General features: G+C 37.3%; 1 protein-coding gene across 1 annotated transcript in view; it reads left to right on the top strand.

The window, feature by feature from the left end:
- TENM3 (teneurin transmembrane protein 3) overlaps positions 1 to 18,853 on the top strand; it is a 788,034-nt gene that overhangs the window by 205,610 nt on the left and 563,571 nt on the right. The window contains exon 3 of the mRNA XM_064273551.1: positions 126 to 404. Within this exon, the coding sequence (XP_064129621.1) occupies positions 126 to 404 (279 nt within the window). The remainder of the gene's footprint in view (positions 1 to 125; positions 405 to 18,853) is intronic.

Raw genomic sequence — 18,853 nt, 5'->3', positions numbered from 1 at the left:
GGAGCTGGAAAGTCTGAATGCTTGAGTTTATCCTTAGGGAGATTTTCTTAAAAAAAAAAAAAAACAAGAAACTGAAACTAAACATATACTCACTAGTTGTTATCTTTTTTTCCCCCCCTAATCAGGACAGAATTTTACCCTAAGGCAGTTAGGAGTTTGTGAACCAGCAACTCGAAGAGGACTGGCCTTTTGTGCGGAAATGGGGCTCCCCCACAGAGGTTACTCTATCAGTGCAGGGTCCGATGCCGATACTGAAAATGAAGCAGTGATGTCCCCAGAGCGTGCCATGAGACTTTGGGGCAGGGGGGTCAAATCGGGCCGCAGCTCCTGCCTGTCAAGTCGGTCCAACTCAGCCCTCACCCTGACAGACACAGAGCATGAGAACAAGTCGGACAGTGAGAACGGTAAGCTTCGTTTTTTCTTTGTATCGTTGGCGTTCAGTGCTTCTGGCTGTTTTGGCTGACTGTGAGGTCACGTTCTTTGTCCTTCCTCTCTCCCTCCCACCTTCCCTCCCCATTTCCCTCCCACCTTCCCTCCCTCCCCACCTCCCTTCTCTTTCTGCTTTCTTTCTGTCTAATATAGTAAAACTCAAGAACTGTCCTTGAATAATGCATTTTTTTTTTTCTGGAAAAAAATCAATACTTGACGTCAGATTATTAAATTATGCAAGTGTCTATGATGTGTTAGCTATAGTTTTGAAAAACAGTTTAATCGTGTACAGAAAAAAAAAAGGTTAGCGTTGGTTTATCTTGGACAGCATCACCTCTTATTCCCTCTGGAGGGGCAAAGCAGGTGGTGATGAGTTTACCCCAGAGCCAGCTAGCAGCCAAAGATGTCTTTGTAGATTCTCCTTGAAGATATCTCGAAGAAGTCGCAGAATCTTAGAACGGATGAGCGAGCACACAGAATACTTTATTAACGGGGCTCAAGTGACTGAAGAACAGATTCGATCGTGCTTTCTGCTCACTAGCTGATGAGGCCGGTTGAAATCTTGGGAGGGAGGGAAGAGTGGCCTCTGAGGTGCCCGCCCGGGGCCTGGATCGCTCCGCAGTGGAGTCTGCACGCGCAAAATGGACTTTTGAGACGCTAAGTAGCAGCTTTACATATTTGTAAGGAAGGAAAAAAAACACCTTTATTAATTATTGGTACATTTTTACTGTTAACATTAACATATTAACATTTTACTGTTAATGCAGGATAATAAAAAGCAATTATTTTATATGCAATAACAGATTTAAAAGAAAAATCCTAGTCATTGCTGTTTCAAGGCAGATTGGGGCATCAGCTTCACTGCGGCAACAACCAATCCCTCCCTCAGCATTAAATTTTAGCAGCGTGCTTGCTAGTCCAATCTAATTATTAATCCTGTGCGTATACATTGCTTCCAAAAGTAGAAAGGAAATTAAGATGGGAGAATTGTATACCATTTGAAAAGAAACATGGGTGTTTTGCTAATGGTATTTCGTTTTCTTATTTATTGAGCAACTTTGTCGGCTTTGCGTGGTAAAAGGAAAGAAGATCCGTGTTAGCTTTCAATTTCAGCTAAATGACAGCGTGGACTGGTACCTAATGCTTCTTCTCAGTGCTTATTAATTGTTTCCTTTCTAGTCATGAAAAATGTCTAGTTTAAGCCAACTGAAACAGTTTCTTATCTTATGTATCAGGCTTCAGTGCATTAAACCAAAATCAAAATCCACTCGTAGTGTGCACTCAGTGTGTTTATTCTGGAAGTGTCGGTCCTTGGTGGAGTCTGTCCTTATTTCAGCCCCAAACAGGAAACAAGGGAAGCTTTTCCTGAGAAAGCGAGCGTTGGGATTAAGCTGCCAACGTTTCCCTCAGGGAATCAATTCACCTCAGGGAATCTATTTACATCAATTTTCATAGTGAATTCAGAAGTCACCATTTTTAATGTATAAAATGGTATAACCGTTGCTTCTCGTCCATCCGCATCTTCACATTACATTTCATGAGTGATTACAGGTACAGTGGTCATATTCAAATATGGCATTTGGCCTTTGATTTTCCTAAAATATACAACACAATTTATAATGGTAATAGAAAGGAAAAGAGTGGGAACCATCAGGGCAATGCACTCAGTTGTGAATGTCTGCACCACAGTTGTCCGTATGTGTGTCTATAAGATATATGTTTCGCACCAGGCAGCTTGCTCTTCCCACCCAAAACCTTTGTAAGCTATCTCTTTCTCTCTCCATAATAACAAGTTTATCTGCATTGGTAAAATATAAACTAATTTTATTATTTTCTTAATTATGTATCTGCTAAAATCATCTCACAGTGAGTTTCCAAAGCATGTGCCATTTTTTTTTCCAGAAAATATAAAACTGCAAGCTTTGTAACATTTGGTCAAAAGTATGTAATATCCAAGGAGCCCTGGTAGGCCAATGGTTAAGGTCTTGGCTGCTAACGGAAAAGTGGGTGCTTCAAACCCAGCAGTGGCTCCAAGGGAGAAAAGACCCGATAATCTGCTGCTGTAACGTTTACAGCCTAGGAAACCCTATGGAGCAGCTCTCTTGTGTCCTGTAGGGTCGCTCTGAGTTATCGTTGGCTGCACGACACGCGTCAACAGCATGTGACATCCAGACGGCTTGGAGGGGAGGAAAGCGTCTACGTTTCCCACACCACGGTCCCTCTCACTTACTGTTAACTAGAGGAGGAACTTGTTCTTAGAGAGATCTAAGGACAAAAAAAGCTGTACTCTTCCATTTTTCCAAGTGGTTGTTATGAAATAGAATAAAGAAAGACAAGGAGAGAGTGTCAATGGCCTTGCCTTGAAATTCAGAGCGTTTGGTAGCATTTGGTAAAAGAACACAGGTCAGCCAGGTTAAGGGTATAAAGTGTCAAAAGCAATGTTTGTTGAGCTGGGCAAGTGAGGACTTGAACTTGTGTTTACTCTTTTCCCAAGGTTTGGTTGCAGTGTTTTCTTTAACAATATTTTGATGGTCTAAGAATTCCCAGTAAGGTCAGCTTAAGAAAGGGAACAAAAGAGAGAATAAAATAGATATGATCTTTTAATTACTGGTGATTTCGTGTATTTGATATGTATGTTCACAGGAACATCTCAGATTCATTTGTTCTGAAGTTCCAGCGATTAGTCAGAAGAAGCAAGAGCCCATTTAAAGTAATTAATTGTATTAAGATTTAGGGAAGCATAATTTTCTGAAGGAATTAACAGACTTATAATTTGGAATTGTGGAGTTCAATAGGAGCGTTGAGATTTTTTTCTTGATGTAAAAATTATATTTTTTCCTTAAGCTGGGTTATGATAAAAACTAATATTTGCAATCATACGCAAGACCTTCTAACATCTTTATAAACAATCTTCTCAAAACTACTATATATTTTTGCTATTATTACTACTTCTCAAATATTTATAATATAAACTAAATAATATAGTTCAGTTCTACCATCCCTCAGATATTTCAGATTGTTCTAATTTTGGAAGACTATAGATTTTCTAGTTACATAGTCCTTTTATTCAATTATTTCCACAGTCTGACTTGATTCATTTTTATGCTATCTTGAGATATATCCTTGGAACTTGGGTAATTAAGGGTCAGAACAAGAAAGACGTGGATAAAATAACTCACCAAAATGAAACAAATGTAGAAACTAGGCCCTGATTTGTTTCATTTAGTTTAACATAGGAGTTTTCATTGACTGTTTTCATCTTTTGAAATAACTGTTTTCCCCAAGGGAAAAAAAAAAATGTTATTCACCATTTGTAAAATTATGCAAGCAGAGTGCCTGATATTCCAGTTATACTTCAAAGAAGAGTTTAGTCACTAAAAGGGATTAGATTTCATTTATTTATTGATAAAGAGGCCAACAGTTCAAGTTAAGAAGGCGCTAGAACTGCTGTGAGGCTAATGAAATTTTGATGGCCTGAGCATCCCGCGAGAGTCAGAGAACATTCGGACCATGTCACGTGTCCTCATGTTAGCACAGGCTCAAAACAAGTGATAGAGTTTATTCTTTTTCAAAACTAACTCTTCACCAACCATGGGGATTTGAGGTTAAAAAGCCTTTTCAGAAAAAAGAATTCAAAATGTTAATCTTGTTCCAAATTTAGGATATGGGAGTAAGTCCTTTCTTGACACATATTGATTTTTGTGGTGGTTGTTATTTTAAGTCAACTGCCACGCACTGGGGCAGAGACTGGAGGGTAGTGGCCTGTGACCACCCGTTACCAGCAGTGCTAGTAAGCTGTTGAAAGGTGATAAAATAAATGTGACGGGCCTCTGTAATCTAAGGTAAAATTACCACCTGCTCTGGATATTTTAGGCACCTTTCCTGTCTCTGACTGAATTTCCACTACCCAGCTTTGCACATATCTGATCTCAATTCCAAATATCTATTTAAATGTCAGGAATAAAGGACTTTTCTCAAAACATCAACACTGAAGCTTTAAAAATGTTTGCTTGTGCTTCATTTCCCAGAAGAAGCTGAACATATATCATCCTTTGTCATCCAGCAGTGTGGTGTCAGGAAGGGTGCCCGAATTCAGCATCGCACTGGGTCAGGCTTTCATTCGTCTTTTGAGACTGTTTCCTTCTGAATCACACAGAGTGAAAGTTACCAGACTTTTCTATCTCTGTCTGCTACTTTGCCAGTTGCACTGCTAGTTCCAGAGACATGGAACTGTGTCCATAGGTCCTCCATCTTCTTTCTGTCTTTTGACCTCTGAGAGCCTTGTTGAAAAAGATGGCCTTGGACATTAAGCAGCCATAAGCAGGTATTGACTCTATGGCAATAGTTTTCTCTCCCTGATAAGTCCCCATCTCTTTCCTACCCTCCCTCGGTATTCGCACGTTTGGCAGATGAGAGAGAACTAATGGTCTCCTGAAGAGAAGGCACTGATAATTTGCCAAGTCTGGACTTTCTGTCACCACGTATGGACTCTTTTATTTTCCTCCAAAACCCTACTTCATTTTAAATTTATTGTAATTAAATGAATGTGCACTGAATGGTGCTGATAATTAAGCTGATGGCTATAGGCTTCAAAGACTTTAGCATGCTCCTTCCCCTCCTGGCCAAAGGAACTTTTAGAAGTAGTGTTTCCCTTAAAGGCACATTGCTTAGACAGCCAGTCAATTAAAAGACGATTTAATTGATGCTCCTCAGTTCACACAATAAAATAAATCATTCCCCGAAGACTTCGTTTCTCACCTGGGGTCTTAGCAATAGGGCCCCACTAATGTCACCCTGATTGTGCATGATACTAAAGTATTAAGGGCATGATACTAAAGTATTAAGGGCGTGATACTAAAGTATTAAGGGCTTATTTGCCTAACAAAAATGCAGTGTTTTTTTTAGTGTGATAGGTATTTGCTTTGCACAGATAAAACACCTTTCAGGGAACCAATTTACTTGCCCTTTAAAATAGTATTTTAGAAGTCTATTTTCTCTGTGAAAAGTTGAGCTATTGTACTTTAAAAGGAAAAGGGTATAGCCACTAAACCAATTTGATAAACTATTGTAGTGACACCAGTTACATCGGTCTCTCAGTAGAGAACTTTAGCTATTTTGCAATCCAAATTACCATGTCAGGCAGAATATGTTCCCTGGAAGAGTGGGCAGTGCAGTTTCTTTCCTTTCTGAACAACTGCACAGAGGTGAGAGAGAGGAAATGGAAGGACTTCAATTCTAGAATACTGTGGGAGAAACTGCTGGTGGCCTAGGAGTACCCTGATGTGTCACACGCTTGGGGTGCTTCCAGCAACAACACGGATGTCATTTCTCTGTGGGCTCTTTCATGAAGGGAATAATATTCGAGTTTTCTAAAGATAGTTTGAAGAGAGGTGTATTTTGTTGTTGTTGTTTTTTAGCCTCATTGTACTTCTTCAACTTTATCCATGAACCTTTCAGCCTACTTTGGAAACCGATTGTAAAAACTGGGATGGAATCGCGCTGCTTTAAGAAGTGGTATTTCAGTTTTGTTCTAATGGCTGTAACTATGGGCTCAAGCATAACAGTGTTTGTGAGGATGGCGCAGGACTGGGCAGTGTTTCCTTCTGTTGTACACAAGGTCGCTGTGAGTTGGAGCTGACTCAATGGCACCTGTCTTAGCTGTCTAATGCTGCTATAACAGAAATACCACAGTAGGTGGCTTTAACACACAGAAGTTTATTCTCTCACAGTCTAGCAGGCCAGAAATCTGAACTCAGTCAGCAGTTAGAATCCACCAGCCAGTCCTTGGAATCCCTTTGGGGGAGTTCTGCTCCGTCCTGTTGGGTTGCTGTGAGTCAGAATCGACTCTCAACGGCAGTGGGGTTTGGTTTTTTGGTTTTAAAGTATAACTTGAATATAAATTCCATCATGGGCCCTCTTCTGGAATGTTCTACTGTTCTAAATTATATTTCATGTTTTAGGTGCTCTGGGATGTCAAAAATAGCAAAGGTCATGTATTGGTGTCTTACTAAATCAAACTCAGAAATAAAGTGCTGCTTGGTAAAATATAGTCAAATGGTTTCTACCATATAAAAGCAATTACATTGGCTTAAGATGTACGCATTTATAGCTTAAATAATGAACTTGTAATTTTTTTTTTTTTTAATTTTTATTGTGCTTTAAGTGAAAGTTTACAAACCAGGTCCGTCCCATACAAAAACTTATGTACACCTTGCTGTATACTCCTAGTTGCTCTCCCTCTAATGAGGCAACACACTCCTTCCCTCCACTCTCTCTTTTCCTGTCCATTCACCAGCTTCTGTCCCTCTCTCCCCTCTCATCTCCCCTCCAGACAGGAGCTGCCCACATAGTCTCATGTGTCTACTTGATCCAAGAAGCACACTCCTCACCAGTATCATTTTCTATCCCATAGTCCAGTCCAATCCCTGCCTGAAGAGTTGGCTTTAGGAATGGTTCCTGTCTTGGGCTAACAGAAGGTCTGGGGACCATGACCACTGGGGTCCTTCTGTGACTTGAAATTCTTTAAGCAAAAGCTTCCATGTTTTGTTCCAGGATGGACTGTATTCACTTCCTGGGTGTGTACAAGTCACTCTTAAGCATAGTAAGATATTATTTAAATAAAAAATTTAAATATAGCATTATGGAACTAGAATTGAGAAGGCTATAAAGTCTACTACCATTATTGTTATTACCTAAGTATCTATATTTATTTATATTTTTCCACTCTAAGAGGATTTTTGGAAAATTTAGCAGTTCGTTACTCCATGTGAGTGTTGCTGTTTCTACTAAACTCAACTTGTGTTCTAAGAATTTTTGTTCAAAGTATATAGTATATATGCTATTTCTGTTTAAATTATAAATGTTCTTTCAGTTGTAGAGTTGAAATCAAGGTAAAGCAGCCTATGCACCTATCAAAACTGATGATGTGTGCTGTTTTGATTTTTGAATGTGTTTTTGATATCCTTGAAAAATCACAGTGGTAGCAGTAAAATTGTTTTAATTAATGAATTGAACAGCAGCAAATTCTGAGCCAGGTTTATTGATGTAATTATCATTGAAATAGAAAAAATAAGTATTAGAGCCATAGAGCCTTAGTTTATTTGCCATTCCGTGGGTATTCAAGTGTTTGAAGAGCAACTAACTGATATTTTTAGTGCCGTTCAAAGAATGTTCTCCTCAAGTCACAATAATTCTGTTTATTAACAGAACATACATATAGAATATATACTTTTATATGTGAAAATCTTATACTTTTATTATTAGCTGAGTATTTTGAATGATAGTTTTACTATATTGAATTTTTCTTAGATTTATCGGTTGCCTTGAGACAAAGAGTGTACAAAAACAAAAGCTATTTGAATGCATATCAAAATGGACACAAATGCATACAAGCATGAGAAAAAGGATAATTAAAATATCTGAAGAATGTTACCTCTACATATTATTACTTTGAGTCACACAAAAACTTAAAACTGAATAAAATTTGGATGTGATTTATTGAATTGGTTTCTTATTTAGTAAATCAGCTACTTCTCCATCCAATAAATAATAACATCTAGCAAGGTGCAGCCCCTGACCTCTGACACTCACGGGCTGGTCCGGCAAACAGGCAAGTAAACACATAATTATACTTTATGGTAACTTTTTCTCTTTTAAGGTATTTTTCATCTTACAACTTTGTGTGCATTATTAGTTTGGTGTTGGCTATAGAAAAATTGACTAAACAAAGGTATATTCCTAACTGATATTAACCGACATAGCAAATTTAAGTCGTTATTGTAGAAACTGATGATATTTGATGAAATTGAGAACCCTTGTTATCAGAAGATTTGGGGAAAGTATATTCTTATCCAAAATTGAGATTATAATTAAAAGTAGTTCTATAAAACTGCAAAACTATATTTACACATCCAAGGTCTAGTGAAAGCAGGTGGTTACTGATTTTGGAGCCGAGCCAACAGGAGTGGCTCTGAGCACCACTCCAGGTATATGAGCAGCTTCTTCTTTCCTTACCTTGACCCTTGATTTGTGTGTGTGGAGGTGTGACTGTGTGATCTATGTACTCACGTGTGTGTGTGTCCTCCTCGCCCTAAGGGTTAAATGAATAGCTGAACGGTAGGTGTTGCCACTGTAGTAACTGACGTGTGGTGTTGCACTAGCTGTATCTTGCTTAAAAACAAGTGTATGTTTACAAACATAAAATTATACAATCAGATTCAATTATTAAAGAACACTCTAGAGGTACTATAAAAAGTTAGTTTTTTAAAAAAATGCACAAAAGGGGACCAAAAAACCTTGTACAAGTGTAATGTCCAAGAGAAATAGAAATAGGCTATATAAAGCCAAAGGTGGTGGTTTTTATTTGACACTTATAAATTTGGAAAATTACGACTTTGTGAAGTGATTATTCAGACTGAAGTGGTTAATATCAAAGTACTCAGTAGGAAGTGGGGTTGTCTGTCCAGCTGGTTTATGCAGAAGTATTGAAGTTCACAAAGAGAGGTTTAAATTTTAACATATAGCAGATGGGGATTCCTAGGGGATTTGACAGTGCTTGAGGGAAATGCCAGTTGCTGGGAAAACAAGCATGACACATTTCCTTGCAATGGGCTCTGTCTCAGTGACTGACTCAAGTCCCTTTGTATAGGTGACAGGGTACAAAATGTGCTTATAAAAAACCCAAACCCACAGCCATCGAGTCGATTCTGACTCACAGCGACCCTATAGGACAGAGTAGAACTGCCCCATAGGGCTTCCAAGGAGTGCCTGGAGGATTTGAACAGCTGACCTTTTCGGTTAGCAGCCATAGCTCTTAACCACTACATCACCAGGGTTTCCAAATGTGCTTATATAGGTGAACCAAATTGTTTAAAATAACCTATTGTAAAGAGTTTCAGGCTTCACATACTCATTGGAGGTTTTTAAAGCACTTAATCATTATTCTTAAGAGCTTGAGTTCTAACTGAACGGTTGGCAGTTTGAATCCACCAGCTGACCGTTGACACCCTATGAGGCAGTTCTGCTGTGTCCTCTAGGGTCACTATGAGTCAGAATTGACTGACGGCAACGAGTTTGGTTTTGGTTTACCCACTGTTTGTGTTGTGCTGTCTCAGTAGTTCAAGTAAAATAATGGGGTATAACAGACATGATAAAATTGGAGCTTTATATCAAGTAAACTCAAGAAGAAAATATTATGAATGTTTAAATCCATGCCCTTGATTTATCTATTTTAATTAAATAGCATTACAACTCATTGGACAACATACATAAGCAAATACAAAATAGTTCTTGTGACTCCATGGAAGAAAGATGCAGCAGCCTGCTTCCACAGAGATTTACAGCCTCGGAAACCCTACAGGGTCGCGATGAGTTGGAATTGACTTGACAGCAATGGAGTTTATTTTGGTCTTTGCATATTTATTATTTTGTGTGTTTTCTTAAAAAAAAAAAAAGTTTGCAATTTCTGTTTTGACCTAAGTTTCTGCATGTTATGAAAATTCTTCTACAATATGCTTTTTATCACCTTTAACATGCTATGATTTATCAAAATTTGTTTAACCTTTTCACTTCTTTTAGACACATAGGTTTTTAAATTTTCACTGTTATAAGTTGTGTTGTGATAACTATCCGAGTAGATCAATGTCTATTCCTAACTTGGTTATTACCTTAGGATAAATTCTTAGGGTAAACTCTCCAAAAAGGTTGTGTACAATTTTAAGCCTTTTGATACACACATATACCCTGTTAAAAATGCCCTTCAAAAAAGCTTGTATCAATTTACACTCCCACCAGTAGTACAAAAAATGCCTTTTTCCACAAACCATTACAACAGTGAGTGTTGCCATGCTTTAAAATGTTGGCAATTTGATAGGTGAAACATAGGGTCTCACTGTTGTAATTTATCTTTGTCCAACTGATAGGTCAAGTATGTTTTCATACGTGCGTGCCGTTTGTATTCTTTAATGAATTGTCAATTCATGCTCTTTATCCATTTTCTATTGGGGTGTGTGGAGAGATGGCTTTCCGGACATAAGGAAGCTGAAGGCAGGCGTGGAGTTCAAAGTCACCAGCGTTGCTTCCCCCTGCTCCCCACTCCCCTTGAATACACGTGGCCTTGATGATGACAGGTGTGCTTACAGGAAGGCCTTGTATGTAAAAGTCTCCTTAAATGCAGGCTTTTTGCTCTTATGTTTGCGCAAGTTCTTCCTGAGGAGTGATGCGAACTCCGCACGTAAAAGGGCTGAGGCACAGCACAAATTTAAGTTCCTCAGGTCTGGCATCGTGAGCAGCGGCACCCTCGTTATTGGAGGCTTTAGGTGCCAAGTGAATCTGTATTTACTGAAGTTCAGAGTGGCCAATTCATTTCCAGAAGGTTTCTGTATCCATATTAAATAAGTAGGAAACTTATTAGGCAGGTGATAGGAGCACTGAGAAGTAAATGTCTTTCCATCAATCCATATTCTGTTGAAAAAATGTAGGATGGAGATAAATATATATATGTAGGGTTGTTTTGAGTCAGAATTGAGTCAGAAATGACTCGACGGCGGTGGGACGGGTAGGGTTGTATTGAGTCCAAATCTACTCAATGGCAACTGGTTCGGTTTTTGGGTATATTAAGTATGTGTGTGTGTGTGTGTGTGTATGTGTGTGTGTACATATATGTTATTATTAAATTGCATGACCCTTTTACCTAACAAGGCCTAATCCTAATAACCCTTTGTCTGCAAATATTCAGATCTTAATTTTTGCAAATGTTTTCCTCAATTTGATTTTGTTTAAGGTATTTTTGATATAAAAATTTTAAATACGGTCAAATCAATTACATTAACTACTTGTGGCTTCTTTTATGACTAGAAATGTTGGTTTTACCCCTAGAGCAAATACTCATTTGTATTTTCCCCTTTTTAAAATTTCTTTTTTTCTTTTTTTTCCTTCGCATTTAATCCATCAGAATTTCACTTACATAGTGTGAGATGTAGGAATTTTAATTTATTTTCTTCACACTATTCACTTTTGTAAATGTCATTTAATTTAATTAAGATATATCTCATAATGTCTAGTAGATATATTCTAACTACTTAAATTTCAGCAATAAGACATCAGTAAAAACTTGTGCTTTTAAATCTTTGCAAATATGTGAGATAAGATTAGTGAAATATCTTGTAGAAACAGTAGTTTGGAGATGACACACTCAAGTTTGGTAGATTCTGATCAATTAAGAATGCTAACTAAGTATAGGTATTTTCAAGATACGTAATTAGCCACTAGCAGTATAATACGTAACATTTTAGACATTGCAAAAAAAAAAAAAATGGAGTGGTAGAAAAACAGACTTAAACATGCTTTTGGAAGTTATACATAATGTCAGGAGCGGTTATCTAGATCTATTTTTGATTAAAAAATAAAGCAGTAATCCTATAAAATGTCAGAATGTATTAAGCACATATTTTGTAAACATCAATATATTAAATATTTTGAGAGATTTTTTAAAATTATAAAATCTTTTTTTTTTCTTTTTGGCTGTCAAGCTTATAGACTTGGAGATACAAGGCTTTATAAACAGGAAACAATTAGAAGACAAAACAACCAGTCGAAATACATTGCTTAACTGTATATTGAGAAGAAAAAGAGGAGTACAGATTTAGAAAAGGAAAGATTTTGCAGAATTTATACCATCTGAGCAGGACTTGGAGGGTGGTAACATATGCTTCAGTGTAGCGGAAGAGTGGCGTATGCTTAGAAATGGAACAATTTGAGGAAGGGCTTAGAAGCGAAAAGGGAGAACAATGGTAGCCTTCTAAGGAGGCCTCTCAGTCTGGAAGAATCCTCTTGGGAAGCAATGGAAGTTAAAGCTGACGGTTAAATGGAATCCACTTGTGTAAAACCGTAAAAGTCGCGCTGAAAGGTTGGAGGTTATCCTCTGTGGGTAACGCCTGTCCAGTCTATGTCCTAAAGCAGAGTTGAGACATGACGAATGGACTACATCAAGGTGAACTTGGAATCGAGGATCCCAGGGCCAGTGTTAACCAGGAGGTGTTACTGTGAATGGAGAAGAAGTAACAAGTCTTATGGTGTTGACGGGACTTTGCAATGTGAGAGAAGAATGTAGAAAGGATCCAAAGATGACCCCAAAATTTTGAGTGCAGAACCTGGAAAAATGTTGCTCTAGAAAGAAAAAAAAAAAAACAAGGAGAGGCCATAGAAAATAGATTGTCATCTGCACGGTTATATAAAGTTATAGTAGAAAATTGTCCGTATTTCAGTTAATGAAAAATATTATATAGTATGTGAAAGATGTTATCAAAAAACAGAAATAAATGTAGATTTAAGGGAATATGTACTGGTTTTATTAGAAAACAAGTTGGACAGTGAACAGCCACAGATATAGTCCAGACTCGAAACTGAGAAAGCTATTTCTCCGCATTTTCTGAGTAAACCCTTAGAACAGGGCATTCAGTTATATCGTCCAGCATCCAATAAGTATACTGCATCATGATATCCAGTTAACTCCCATACATACTTCAATTCTTTGTTGTTGTTAGTTGTCAAATTGTCTCTGACTCATCGTGTCCCATGTACAACAGAACAAGATGTTTCCCACTCCTGTGCCATCTTTATGATCGTTGATGTTCTAGTCCTTTGTTCAACCCATCTCATTGAGGGGTCCCCTCATTTTCGTTGGCTCTCTGCTTTACCAAATATAATGTCCTTTTCTACTGATTGGTCTTTCCTGATGACGTGTCCAAAGTGTATGAGTTAAAGTCTCACCATCCTCTCTTCTAAGGAAATTTCTGGAACATTCCATCTGTCAGTTTGTAACTGTGGTGGCTTACATGTTGTTATGATGCTAGAAGCTATGCCACTGATATTTCAAATGTCGGCAGGGTCACGCATGGTGGACAGGCTTCAACAGGGTTTCCAAAGTAAGACAGACTAGAAAAAAAGGCCTCATAAAACTCTTCAAGAAATTAGCCAATGAAAACTCTATGGATCACAACAGAATAGCGTCTGATGTAGTGCTGGACGGCGAGCCCCAGACTTAGCATTGCACTAATTTACTACAAGACTAAGAGCCTTAGCAATTGAAGAGCTGAGTGTGAGAATACTTTATGCCCACACATTTTAGTTGCTTCCTGCCAAATCTCAAAATAATCACAACATAAAATAGACTTTCTGTACTCTTGGTTTTGAATTTATCTTCACCACAGCCATAATGAGAGTTTTACAACTAATATACTTCCCACTAGAAACTCCTGAGAATACCAGGGTCTGAGTAAGGATGATTGTAAAGTTTTAGGAGTAAAACATATTCACCTTCCCCCTCTAGGTCTCACTGTTGATTAAGATTTTTAATCAAGGTGGTCAAGGTGTATAGATGGGCTCTTGAAGTCACAGCAGATGCCCTGACTGAGGCCTGTTGTGAAGACAAAGGACTTAAATTCCAGTAGCTGTTATTGTCAACATTTACATCTTCAAGGGTTTAGAGATTAACTTCCTGGTTTCACCATTAGCAGATTGGGTGCATTTACTATTTTATCTCAAAATACTAAGAGATTATTAGTACAGAGGGCCAGAAGAAGAGCCGAGGCTGAAGTGTTGGCATATGTTCACCTTTCTATCCTGAAATCCACCTCTAAAGATAAATTGTATGGACAGAAACATTAGTTCTTTGGGGAACAAGACTGTTGCTCGTGTATACCCATGGGTCCTGGTCAGTTCCCCCGTATTTCAAGCAGTTTGTACTGAATGTGTGACTCTTTGACAGTTAACAGCTGTCAGCCAGACAAGAATTATTTATTTATTTATTTTCCCTGAACAGATACCAGAAAGGGGTGATTAATCAGAATTCTTATCCTATTCTGATTAAAAATTTTTACCCACAAAAATCATCTCACTTGAACCAATTCTACTTCTGCTGTAAAGACACTGCAGGGCATACCTTTATGGAATAGTTTGTATTCTCTCTGAAATCCTTTGACCTCCCATAGAAAGTGCTCATTAATGTACATAAGAATTTTGAAAACAGTCATTGTCTAATAGTGACCTTTCGAAAGGATTTGGGGTATGAATGTTTTTGTTGTTCTTTTGGAAAATCATTATGTGAGAACTCAAATGGCAGAGTAGAAGTTGATACAGATAGAGGAAGAGACAAAGAGATATATGGTTTTTATTGAGTACTTATTTATTATATTTAATCTTTACAACCACCCTCTGATGTTAGTATTATTATCTTCATTTGACAGAGGATAAAACTAAGGCTCAGAGAACCTATGTACCTTGCAAAGGTCACACAGATATTAAGCAACAATGCCAGGATTTAAAGCCACTATGTGATTCCAAAACTCACTCTAATACACACTGCTATCCTTGTGTGGAATATTTGGCATCCAGAAAATAGACGAGAGCAGGTCCCTCAAGATCACTTACTTCCTTTCAATGAGAAGGAAAGAGCTGTGGAAATGTGAATGTCCTTCATACCACTGAACTTCTCCTTTGATATTAGAATTCCAATAGTATTTTTATTTATTTTTGTTAACTGTAGTCCTTCCTTTATTCTCCATAGATGTAGCTCATTATGAGAAAGATTTAATTATTCATAAAAAGATGAAAGAAACTCTACAGAAATTGAGATTTTTGAGATTTGTTCAACATTTGTACGTTCACCAAATGGTTCACTTTTAAACCTTTACTTCTAGACAGAATTTTTTCACTTTAACATGGATCTCTTTTAACCTAAGACAGTTGGTTACTATTAGACTCGTTTCTGGATTAATGATGTGTAGTTGAATTTGTTTCATATTGCTTAGTTTAAGATATAATACTACTTTATTAAGAAAAGAGTTTCATAGATGGAGTGATAAAGGCACTTGATTTGATTAAAAGTTAAGCAACCTGGTTTCTCATTCTGGTTCAATCATAAATTCATTGTTTTACCTTGGACAATTCATCCACTTATTTAAAAAAAAATTTTTTTTAAACATGAATTGCTGTAACTTTGCTTAAGAATACAATGCTAATTTTACCAAGTTTTATCTTGAGGATTTTCCTCAAGCGAGAAGAAGTCATGTCAGGTCAGGATAGGTCCAGTGATACGAAACATAAAGATCAAATAGACCTCCTAACATGGTCAGAAAAATTAGATTCATTCTTTGTGTCAATCAAACATATCCCAGGTTTCCTTTGTATCAGTGTGTGTCTCTTGTAAGTATTACATCAACAAAGAATGGGACCAGGACTCTGGAACAATATTGCCGACAAAGCTTGGTATATTTTGTTTTGACTAACATTCCATCTATATTACTCAGTCATTTCAGATTTCTAAAGGATTTGTTTTAGTGCTAGGAGTTTTACTTAAGAAAACATTAACAATTCAGTGTTATCATATAATATTAGAAAACGTGTTCAGTGATGCTAGAAAGGAAGATATTTGTTGAATAGTTTAATATACTTAGCAAGCAGACCCTATGCTTAATAGATGCATACAAGAATAACCGGCATCCTCAAAATATTTCAGTCAATCTTTTTAAAAGGATGATCAAGCCAGTTTTAACAACAACAAAAAAAAAGTCATTGTTTTTGTTGCACTTTCAAAAAGAAAGATCTGGCTTGAAATATATTGTTTTATTCATGGTCATACTTGATTTCCATGTATTAATCATTCTAACCCCAAATTTTCCCATGTATTATAGTCTGCATCTTTACTGAGATATTACAGGCTCTCAAAACACAGTCTGGTCCGGGTTATTCGTTCGCTGGAAGAATGTTCAAGTGATTATCAGCTTGTTTCTAGGGGAAATGGTCTTTACAAATCAATCCTGCTTTGTGCTGTGAAAGAATCTGCCAGATTATTGAATGTGGAATCAAGTCTGACAGGGACCTTGTGAGACTTTAGCCCTATTTCTGTAAGGAACCCTAGATAGACACACCTAAACTAGATATTATGATTTTTCTGAATTTACCTTTCCCTGTCTTGAATTGGAGCCCTGGTGGCACACTGTTTAAGAGCCTGGCTACTAACCAAAAGGTCAGCAGTTTGAATCCATTAGCCTCTCCTTGGAAACCCTATGGGGCAGCTCTACTCTGTCCTGTAGGGTTGCTATGAGTTGGAATTGACCCCGACTCCATGGCAACAGGTGTGGTTTGGTTTTTTTGTATGTGTATTTAATTAGAATTTTGCTCTTGATTTGTATCCTCAGTTTTTGGTCTGAAATGGAGACATCCAGGTTCTTAGCTTTATGTCACAATCTTTCTTTTACTTGAGAAGCAAGATTGTTATCTTTTTCTCAGAATTAATTAGGTCTGATCTTCATTCCTGGGTAAATTAATCCTACATCCTAGACCTATCTTTTTCATTATTCTTTGAGACTTTTCCTAGTTTATTATGTCTCCTTCTTTTCTGAGGAGCTCCAATACTCTCTATCCCCCATCTCTGTCTCACTCACACACACACACACACACACCCATACATGCACACACTTTCTTTTATTACCATAATCTCATGTATGTATCCAGGATCTCTCTTATCTTTCTAATGATGGTAACAGCACATTTCTCCTCAAAGTTATTTTTAGTGCCTATGACATTTATCAACTGTCTCTGACATGTATGAACTGTCTGTTAGCGTGGTGTCTGCCCTCAAAATATGTTTCCGATGGTTAAATGCCCTTTTGTGCCTCTTTAATTAACTCTGACCACACCTTTCAGTGATGTTACAGTAACTATAAAAAAGATGCATTTCTACTTTTCCCTTCTGCTGTTACTTCATAAATTTGTTTGTGATTTCAACTTTGGATTTCTGTTGAATTTTCCATAAACTTCCTATTTCCCAGATCACTGTAGATTCCTACATCAGGATTTCCTCAAATCTTCCCAATCAAATTCAACTCTGCTGGAATATCTAGTTTCCTACCCTGCTAAGAGCCATCGGTGATGCTCAGCCCTTACCCTGTCTTGTGGCATCTTTCTAAATTTCTTTGTAATTGGCTATTCAGATACACTTTTTCTTTTCAATCTACTGTTCTTAATAGGCCAGAATGAGCAGTAAGTAACCATTTCAAGGGCTGATGTGTATTTTGCCAAACCTTGTTTCCCACACCCTAAAGTCAACGCAGCCTTAATGATACCGAGGTTTAACGGGGAATACAATACGTGAGTTGATGAAAGCCTGCTCCACAAACATGATATTTCGGTTATGCCTGTTTTTAAAAATAGTATACCATAGAATACCTCATTTTAGTTTGTAGTTTAAGGTGTTATATAGGTGAATTATGCAAACTTTCACTAACAAAAATACCTTGTTACCTTTTGCAAATATACTTCCAGTTAGAAAACTGCTATTGGGAAATAGAATGGTAGCTGTCTTTTAGTAGCCTTTTTTTTTTTTTTTCCTCCCTAATAGGTATAAATCATTAGGAACAAATTGTGTTCTGTCATTGTAGCCAGTAATTGGTGACATTTTCTTGTCACTATGGGATTATAAATAACAGCAGTATATGTACTGTCAACAGATTCATTATGTTATGAAAAACATAAGCCAGTAGTCTGTTTCTTTTAACTATACTTTGCATATTTTCTATATTAAGTACGACACTGACATCTTTACAAATTAAAAAAAAACTCAACAGAGCAGTGTTTGTCATTATTAACACCAAATGGTTTTTTATTATACTTTAAATGCATTTTAATTGTTTCTCTTTCTTCTGTAATCCTCCTGGAAAATGTATTATCACAAGAATATTTTGTTTGCAATTGATCATAAAATGGAGAGAGGTTTTCTGAAATAAAACATATAAGCATTTGTGATACATTTTAAGATAGCTGGGTTATAAGAGTGTATAAATACAAGATCTTCAAACTTTGTGCTTACGTAGGAAATTCTGGTGACCTACCCAATGCTGAAGGGAAGAAGATAATCTGTTTGGAGAGAACATTAACATGGACCAAATCCCATTGTTCTTGCTTCATTGGTTATTAAGTTCAGCACAGTACTTTCCAGTCTGAGTGCCCTGGCAGTGTTACATACCGATTACTTCTCTGACCTTTCACTGACAGCAGCTTCCATTGCTTCTTAGAGATGAGATTTTATTTTTCTTTGCATCTTCAAAATTAAGACAGAAAAACTTCCACGGGGCTATAAAGAGAGCCTGACAAACAAACCTGCTGCAGCTTTTTGACTCCTGTCCTCCTGGACACGTGTATCAGCCTATCCTTGGAAGCCTCTGAACCCAGGCTTGATGGGCACAGCTCTGGCCAGCTCGCTGGAGTCGCACCCTGGAGCTCTTTGGATCCTCACTTTCCATTGAGGGGATGTCTTCTGAACGTCCCTCTTTGCTTCTCTCTTTCCAGCTATAAAGGGTTTTTGTACTCTACATCAGCCTCCTCTACTTTATGAAAACATTTTTATCCAAGTTTTTCCTACTTTGTT

Source organism: Loxodonta africana, chromosome 21 (genome assembly GCF_030014295.1).
Source record: "Loxodonta africana isolate mLoxAfr1 chromosome 21, mLoxAfr1.hap2, whole genome shotgun sequence".
Classification (NCBI taxonomy): Eukaryota; Metazoa; Chordata; class Mammalia; order Proboscidea; family Elephantidae; genus Loxodonta; species Loxodonta africana.
Note: the sequence above shows the minus strand (reverse complement) of the source record. Positions and strands in the feature narration are given on the sequence as shown.